This window comes from Leptodactylus fuscus, chromosome 1 (genome assembly GCF_031893055.1).
Source record: "Leptodactylus fuscus isolate aLepFus1 chromosome 1, aLepFus1.hap2, whole genome shotgun sequence".
Lineage (NCBI taxonomy): Eukaryota > Metazoa > Chordata > Amphibia > Anura > Leptodactylidae > Leptodactylus > Leptodactylus fuscus.
In genome coordinates this window covers 361,377,110-361,386,905 of record NC_134265.1, presented here as the reverse complement: position 1 = coordinate 361,386,905, position 9,796 = coordinate 361,377,110, and the positions used below count along the sequence as shown (strand labels likewise).

The 9,796-nt window shown below is 45.1% G+C and overlaps 1 protein-coding gene across 1 annotated transcript in view; it reads right to left on the bottom strand.

Moving 5' to 3' along the window:
- Positions 1 to 384: 384 nt before the first annotated feature.
- The window catches only part of VAX2 (ventral anterior homeobox 2), a 58,610-nt gene continuing 49,198 nt past the window's right edge, over positions 385 to 9,796 (bottom strand). The window contains exon 3 of the mRNA XM_075261845.1: positions 385 to 1,642. Coding sequence (XP_075117946.1) covers positions 1,178 to 1,642 — 465 coding nt within the window. The 3' untranslated portion in view covers positions 385 to 1,177. The remainder of the gene's footprint in view (positions 1,643 to 9,796) is intronic.

The window sequence follows — 9,796 nt, the reverse complement described above, 5'->3', positions numbered from 1 at the left end:
ATTATTCTGAGGAACGACCCTCAACAACCCCTAGGAAATAGACCATGGTACCCTTTAAATTTAGATATATTCTACTTGACCATAATTGTGGGCCCACCAGAGGATATTCTCGTACTCTGGTGGACCATTCCAACATTGGTCAAATTTATCTAATACAAATTTCCAGTTTTGGTCTGCAGTGGAGACATCCAACCTCGAAGGGTTATGATGGAGCAACCATGATGGGAATGATGGAGTTACCATGTATAAGCCCAAGATCACCATGCTCAAGGCCAGGTGGAGTGGTGTGAAGCCACCACCATTGGTGATGTGATGTTTGGAGAGGAAGAAGATTGGAGGGGGCACAATAATTTTACTTGATGGACCATAGTTTTTTAATAAGATCTTCAAAAAGTACGTGTTGAGAGGTGCACATACTTTCTGCAATGGACTGTAATATACATGGTTTATATAATTATGTTACGAGAGTACGTTGCAGTAGATGGGACTAGTTGGGACATATAAGACAGTAAAATTTGTAGGTATCGAATGAATGTTCTAAATTAGTTGTCTCCAGTCAACATATTGTCCACTTGTCTCCATCCCCTCTCACATGAATGGACATCGCCCCTTCACGATCTGTGCACTTTTCTCCTAGGACGCCCTGTGATCCAGGGGGCCCTGCTCCTTCCACCATGTCCCTGATTTTGGTCAGTTCATGATTTTTCACAGTGATCTCATAAATTCTGGATAGACAAGGTGACATGGTTCCATATGCATTAAATGACACGTATGTGTTAGAAGAGTTTTACCATACAAGTATAATGAATGCCCCACCCCCACCCCCTTTTTTCAGTCTTGAATGAACTTCTTGTCGTGTCTTTTCTTAGTTCAGCATTTACACAGGGCGATCACACGATGGAACATCTCACTTAGCAATGTGGCAAGAGTGCTTACGGACCGATTAACAGCGGCAGAAAAACTCAGGACCGGCGCCCCCCACTGGACGTGCCGTAGAGCTGCCTCTATACTCTGTACAAATTTTTGTCATCACCGTGAGAACAAACACACACACCACTAGACACATTTGGTTGAAAAGTCTCTTGATTTTTGACTTGCAAGACCAGTAAGTAGGTGTGTGGGCAGAAAAAGCAAACACAGTGGACTTGACTTTGACACCTTCACATCAGAACAATTCTTAGGAACTTGATTTTTTGCTGGAGATATTGTCTTTTCTTTCCAGCCGGGTATAAGGCTCAAAGGCTGAGCTTCCTAGTCCATACCCAGTGGGTATTTCATGTAGGCCTCCCAGTAGAGGGCCCGGGAAACAAAGCGGAGCTGGTAGCCTTGGAGAAGTGGAGGAAGCTAAGGATGGGACTTGGAGGGTGAAGGCACCAGCTCCAGGCGGGGTACTACTTATGCTGGGTGATGTGCTTCCCGATGTTCCCAGGCTGGACCCATTCGCTGATGAATTGCCTATTGGGTTTTGACTAGGAGAAAGCAAGTTGGGTGGAGCCGGAACCGATAATAGTCTACCTTGTTCCAACAACCGTAAAATATTACACGTCGCGAATGACTCCGAGGTTGACGAGGAACGTTTTTCAGAGTCCCTACTCTGGTCCTTCTTCTGTTTGGTCCTGCGATTCTGAAACCAGACCTTGACCTGAAAAGGAGGATACAGAGAGTGAGAACCATGTAGTAGATCATTTATGGACCAAATATACGTATACAGTAGTGAAACAGGATCCACTCAAGTGTAGGGGTCATGGGGATTTGATCGTTTGAGGCAAAACCATATGGCGATAAATCGTGGCATACATATTAGATTAACTTCAGCTAAACCTAGAGATTTCATTGAGACTGGCCAACCATCTAATGTGCATTGGATGTTCTTCTGACATTTGTTGGAAAAAAAATGGAGTAGACATGTTGATTTTCGATATGCCCTGTCCTATGTTCTCAAGGTAGATAATGCTGAGGTCCTATGACATGTACAACCCCATGCTTGTTATTCAGATTAGAAGCCACATCACTCACTGAACGTGCAACCTCTTCAACCAGCCGATCTCTGGGGGTCCCAAGCATTGGACCCCCACCAATCACATATTGATGATCTTTCCTAGAGAGAGGATGTATTCAGTCTTATTTTTACATTGTCGTTCTCTAGTCTTTCTGTTCTTTAGCTCAGTCCTCGGTTACATAATGACCTCTTCGTTTTCCTGAGCAAATTCTTCAATGTTTAACCATATCTCCCCGCAGATCTGTCACATCCCGGAGACTGGAAACTGAACTGGGTCTATTAATAGCACAAGAAAAGTGACTGCACATAAAATGGAAAGAAGTACATGCATGATGTCAAGGGCTACACAACTTCTTCTTAAAGGGATGGTATGACCTATGTTCTTTAAGGTGACCTTGTTATAGGTGTCTTCCTGATGACTAAAACGAAAGGTCTATCAGTTTCAAGTGATGATGCATTCCGAAGAAAAGAGAGATCCATTAAAACTTGGGGGCGCTGTTGCATTGGCATCTATGGAGGATATTGGTGGTGCAAACGAGGTACTGCAAGTCATGCATCGCAATATACTCAGTAGGTCATATTCCCTAATAAAACCTAGCACCTGAATCATAGAATAAAGGTCACCATTCAGTATTGAGTCCTAAAGGGATTGTCACATGATAAGAACTTATTATCTATGCACAGTAAGGGTCTATTTTTTGGGGGTCCTACAGCTGGAGCTCCGAAAGAATTGGGGCCTTGTGTCCACCAGTTGAATGGTCGCTTGATTCAGTTCTATTCAGTCTACATTGTCTTTAAGCATACATGCACAACCGTCACTCCCTACATACGGGGGTCATGGGACCCCATTCTCGCCATTGATGTGAACCCCCAGATATCAGATACCTGAGGCCAGGTGAAAAGTTGTTAATGTTGGACAACTCCTTACTAGAGATGGGCAAACCTCTGAAGATTTGTTCATGTGCTTCAGACCAAGGATTTGTTTCTGGACAAAATGGTTGTCACAAACCAGAAATGCTGTCATTACATTTGGGGTCTCCTCAGGCCTCAGAGTATAATAATAGGAGGCCCAGGGCGGTGTGGAAACAGAATAAACCGTTATACTCACTTTCCCTCACCTCTCTTGGGCATCCTCGTGGTGCCTGGTGCTTTCTTGGGGTCCTTTTCTAGCCTCATGGGTGACATTTAGCAATGTGTGGGCCTTAGTGGTCACATGGGCTACTCAGATGTCCCAAGATGATGGTGTTCCCCATGGGACCATTGAGGGCCAGTCATAGGTCTCAGCAGTCCCCTGACATCACCAAGGAGGCTGTAAGAGGCTAGAAGAAGACCTGAGGGAGTGTTGGACATCACCAAGGAGTCCAGAAGAGGTGATGGAAAGACTATTAGAGATGGGTGAGCCTCTAAGGATTCATTTAGATTACAATTTAGGTGTTTTGGGTCCAAGATTTGTTTTTGGGTTGAACAAGTTAATGACATCATGACTCTCAGTGTGCCCATGTAACCACTGGTGTCCCAAGTCCATGACGTCAACCTCTTATGATCCTCCACCTGTTATACTCTGGAGTCTGAAGAAATTGTGAACTCAACAGACAGATATTGACCACAGAACAAGGTTACTTTAAACGCTGGAGTCTATTTCCCCGGGCGTCTGGTTTCCGTATAGTCTGGGTAGACATGACTTCTGTCTGGCACGATGGATGTGAGAAGAGGCAGAACACATTCAGTCTTGTATTTAAAGCCCTCGAGGGGCACGAAGACCATTAACTGATATGTAAGAAGAAATCAGAAGGAAGATCCTTATTGTCCTTCTATTAGGGTTTTCTTACAATTTAGTGACCAACATTGACAATGAATATTCTTCTAAATCCAATAGACCTACAATATCCATGTCTGATGTACCCAGAGCACGAGTCTGGTCCTCGTACCGAAAAATAGATGAATTTCTAGATGAAAGCAGACAAGTTTTTCTAATTCTAGACAATCCACTTAATAAATGGACGCCGACTCTACCGACACCCAGATTGTAGGTACAAAATCCTGATGACACATAGTAGTATTGAGATATCTACATTCTGGGGTACAAGTGGGCAACCTTTAAGGAAAACATTCCCGAGGGAGACGATGGTTGGCTCGTAAGTTATTGAAATCAATTTGCTATTTTCTAGAACCTATCAGAGTATGCCCACAACAATCTTCTATAGAAGTCAATGGAGATAGATATGGCATAGGCATAGGCCCGCTCTAGTGGTGACAGCAGCATGTCACTATATATTTTGTATAGGCTCCCTCATGGGGTGCCTGTGCTAGACGGCGGTCAATGGAGATGTAGAAAAGTAGAGATGAGTGAATTGGTTCTGAATAAACAGGGTTGACCATCATTTTCCAAAAGTTTAAGGTTCTTCCAAAGCCCAAAACTTCTGGGGTTTGTCGCCCACAAGCCTTTATTATACACTGGAGTCTCTTTAGACCCTGGAGTATAATTAGTGGGGGCACAGGGGAGGTGGAGAAATATAATAAACACTTAGGCTACCTCATGGCATTTGGCACTCCCTCGGCCTCTTCTGGCTTATTCCAGCCTCTTGGGTGATGTCATGGGCCCTGGGAGACCATTGAGGCCAATGATTAGGCCTCAGTTCTCACAGCGCACACCCACATCATGATACTGGAACATCAGCCATGAGGCCAGGATGTAGAGGGATCGTAGGATGCCATGAAGTGACCTAAGGGTAAGTTCACACGTGAGTTTTTTGGGCTGGATTTTGACGCAGAATCCGGCTCAAAAAACCATCTCCCATTGAAATCAATGGGAGCCAGTCATTTCCTTTTTCCGTGGGTGATTCCGTGGTTGACGCGTGGTGGTGAACCCCAAAATTTACATTTTCGGTTTGAGCTCAAAACTTTTGGAAAATTTGTGGAGCCAGTTTGTGTCCTGGGTACCTAAGAGAGCTCTAACAATTCTCTCAGATATGAGTATTTAGATACAGGGCTCACCAAATATTTGTCCTGGGTGAAGACAAATCTAGATACGTCTCTACCAAAAGGTGTTCCTGGAGTTCCGGTCACTAAAAACAACCAGAACTAGAAATATCATACCAATCTTTGTCACGAAGAAGGTGACAACTGTGAAGCACACCCCAGGGTGAGAAGTGATGTCTCCTATCAGTCTAGTGACCTGCCCCAGGGGTTCAGAATTTTGACATTTCTATCCCCTCCACCATTCCTGTCTATTCTATACCTTTTCTATACCTCTCCATGGGACTGATGAAGATAGTGGAGTACAACACTGACTCTTCATGGGACTGATGAAGATAGTGGAGTACAGCACAGACTCTTCCTGGGACTGATGAAGATAGTGGAGTAGAACACTGATTCTTCATGGGACTGATGAAGATAGTGGAGTACAGCACTGACTCTTCAAGGGACTGATGAAGATAGTGGAGTACAACACTGATTCTTCATGGGACTGATGAAGATAGTGGAGTACAACACTGATTCTTCATGGGACTGATGAAGATAGTGGAGTACAACACTGATCTTCATGGGACTGATGAAGATAGTGGAGTACAACACTGACTCTTCATGGGACTGATGAAGATAGTGGAATACAACACTGACTCTTCATGGGACTGATGAAGATAGTGGAGTACAACACTGACTCTTCATGGGACTGATGAAGATAGTGGAGTACAGCACAGACTCTTCCTGGGACTGATGAAGATAGTGGAGTAGAACACTGATTCTTCATGGGACTGATGAAGATAGTGGAGTACAGCACTGACTCTTCAAGGGACTGATGAAGATAGTGGAGTACAACACTGATTCTTCATGGGACTGATGAAGATAGTGGAGTACAACACTGATCTTCATGGGACTGATGAAGATAGTGGAGTACAACACTGACTCTTCATGGGACTGATGAAGATAGTGGAATACAACACTGACTCTTCATGGGACTGATGAAGATAGTGGAGTACAACACTGACTCTTCATGGGACTGATGAAGATAGTGGAGTACAACACTGACTCTTCATGGGACTGATGAAGATAGTGGAGTACAACACTGATTCTTCATGGGACTGATGAAGATAGTGGAGTACAGCACAGACTCTTCATGGGACTGATGAAGATAGTGGAGTACAGCACAGACTCTTCATGGGACTGATGAAGATAGTGGAGTACAACACTGATTCTTCATGGGACTAATGAAGATAGTGGAGTACAGCACAGACTCTTCATGGGACTGATGAAGATAGTGGAGTACAGCACAGACTCTTCATGGGACTGATGAAGATAGTGGATTACAGCACAGACTCTTCATGGGACTGATGAAGATAGTGGAGTACAACACTGACTCTTTGTGGGACTGATGAAGATGGAGTACAACACTGATTCTTCATGGGACTGATGAAGATAGTGGAGTACAGCACTGACTCTTCATGGGACTGATGAAGATAGTGGAGTACAGCACTGACTCTTTGTGGGACTGATGAAGATAGTGGATTACAGCACAGACTCTTCATGGGACTGATGAAGATAGTGGAGTACAACACTGATTCTTCATGGGACTGATGAAGATAGTGGAGTACAACACAGACTCTTCATGGGACTGATGAAGATAGTGGAGTACAACACTGACTCTTCATGGGACTGATGAAGATAGTGGAGTACAGCACAGACTCTTCATGGGACTGATGAAGATAGTGGAGTACAGCACAGACTCTTCATGGGACTGATGAAGATAGTGGAGTACAACACTGACTCTTCATGGGACTGATGAAGATAGTGGAGTACAACACTGACTCTTCGTGGGACTGATGAAGATAGTGGCGAAACGTCTCATATTTGAAGGCAATAGCAAACTTGAGTCTTAATTTGTGATCCCCCGATGCTAAGAGCTCGGGTGCATGTGGCTAGCCGTAGTACACAATTAAAGGGGATCCCACGTTATGTCCTCACCTTGGTTACATAAATATACCCTTAAGAAAGGGATTATTAAAAAAGTGGACAATCCCTTTAAGAGGCTTAGCATTTTCTAACTCTTTTCTAACCATCATTTATGCAGCTGCCAGTCAGAAGCGGGTGAGATTATAGACCTGCCAGGAGCGAGGCTGTATCTTTCATGTATCATATTCCCGTCTAAGCTTTTTACATTGGGAACAGGACTTCATCTTTGGGTATAATTTCTGTGATTTCAGGGGAGACCACATGAATTCCTGTATTAAGTGCCGTGCGCCGGCTCTTTCATGCAGCAGTTAATTAGCCCGTCTGCCGTGGACAGCCATTCATGTCACACTTTATGTACTCCCAGCAGGCCGGCTTCCATTCTGGAAAAGCCTTCGCTACAAATGGGATTTATTCAGTACGGAGAAAGTCTCACCCTTTTAGTCATCATTCATGTCTCCGGTCTGAAAAGGAATCGGAGCAGAGAAGGCGAACAATAGCCTTGGCCTCCACCACATTTACAGGAGACGTGGCGGCACAATGGAGGCATGCAGATGTAACAGCGCCATGGACAGATGCGAGCACGCCAAACAAGACTGTCAAAGTAGACTTAAAAAATTGCAAAAAACGTACAAAATAAATATTACCGTAAAATCACCGGGTTATCAAATATTATCAGACGGACAAAGAAGTCAATAGAGCGGACTGGAAGCTTCTACATTCAAACTGGAAAAGTAGAAGCCGTCAGACAAATATTCGTCTTGTTAAGAATTTGTGTCAATGGTGACCCCACTATGGAGATTGTCTAAGCGCGGAATGAATGTTTGTTAGACTCACAAGGACATCGGTATGGCGGCACCTCCGTCTGTATAAGACTGAGATTACAGATTTGCTCAGTTGGCAGCTCTTTGGTTGTTGCCAGATTAGTAAATTTAACAACTTTCTAGAAGAAGCTCCAGGTCTTCTGGTTTCCTCCATGGATATTTTGTAGATTTTTTCAGTAGATATAAGAAGCCTGTTGTGTGGAGGCAAAAACCAACTAAAAGAGCTACCATATGGTGACAAAATGTCCTGAAAATGTATGAAATGTCACATGGTGGAGTGAACTTTCTTAGTTCTTAAAGGAGTGTGTCACTACAGAGCCAGCATATCATCTCAGCCCTGCAGATAGATAGGTTACTGTCACCAGATCCAGCATATCACCCCAGCCCTGCAGATAGATAGGTTACTGTCACCAGAACCAGCATATCACCCCAGCCCTGCAGATAGATAGGTTACTGTCACCAGATCCAGCATATCACCCCAGCCCTGCAGATAGATAGGTTACTGTCACCAGATCCAGCATATCACCCCAGCCCTGCAGATAGATAGGTTACTGTCACCAGAACCAGCATATCACCCCAGCCCTGCAGATAGATAGGTTACTGTCACCAGAACCAGCATATCACCCCAGCCCTGCAGATAGATAGGTTACTGTCACCAGAACCAGCATATCACCCCAGCCCTGCAGATAGATAGGTTACTGTCACCAGAACCAGCATATCCCCCCAGCCCTGCAGATAGATAGGTTACTGACACCAGAACCAGCATATCACCCCAGCCATGCAGATAGATAGGTTACTGTCACCAGAACCAGCATATCACCCCAGCCCTGCAGATAGATAGGTTACTGTCACCAGAACGAGCATATCCCCCCAGCCCTGCAGATAGATAGGTTACTGTCACCAGAACCAGCATATCCCCCCAGCCCTGTAGATAGATAGGTTACTGTCACCAGAACCAGCATATCCCCCCAGCCCTGCAGATAGATAGGTTACTGTCACCAGAACCAGCATATCGGAGCCCTGCAGATAGATAGGTTACTGTCACCAGAACCAGCATATCACCCCAGCCCTGCAGATAGATAGGTTACTGTCACCAGAACCAGCATATCACCCCAGCCCTGCAGATAGATAGGTTACTGTCACCAGAACCAGCATATCACCCCAGCCCTGCAGATAGATAGGTTAGTGTCACCAGAACCAATATATCACCCCAGCCCTGCAGATAGATAGGTTAGTGTCACCAGAACCAGCATATCACCCCAGCCTGCAGATAGATAGGTTAGTGTCACCAGAACCAGCATATCACCACAGCCCTGCAGATAGATAGGTTACTGTCACCAGACCCAGCATATCACCCCAGTCCTGCAGATAGATAGGTTACTGTCACCAGACCCAGCATATCACCCCAGCCCTGCAGATAGATAGGTTACTGTCACCAGACCCAGCATATCACCCCAGCCCTGCAGATAGATAGGTTAGTGTCACCAGAACCAGCATATCACCCCAGCCCTGCAGATAGATAGGTTACTGTCACCAGACCCAGCGTATCACCCCAGCCCTGCAGATAGATAGGTTAGTATCACCAGACCCAGCATATCACCCCAGCCCTGCAGATAGATAGGTTAGTGTCACCAGAACCAGAATATCACCTCAGCCCTGCAGATAGATAGGTTACTGTCACCAGACCCAGCATATCACCCCAGCCCTGCAGATAGATAGGTTACTGTCACCAGAACCAGCATATCACCCCAGCCCTGCAGATAGATAGGTTACTATAACCAGAACCAGCATATCACCCCAGCTCTGCAGATAGATAGGTTAGTGTCACCAGACCTAGCATATCACCTCAGCCCTGCAGATAGATAGGTTACTGTCACCAGAACCAACATATCACCCCAGTCCTGCAGATAGATAGGTTACTGTCACCAGAACCAGCATATCACCCCAGCCCTGCAGATAGATAGGTTACTGTCACCAGTACCAGCATATCACCCCAGTCCTGCAGATAGATAGGTTACTATCACCAGTA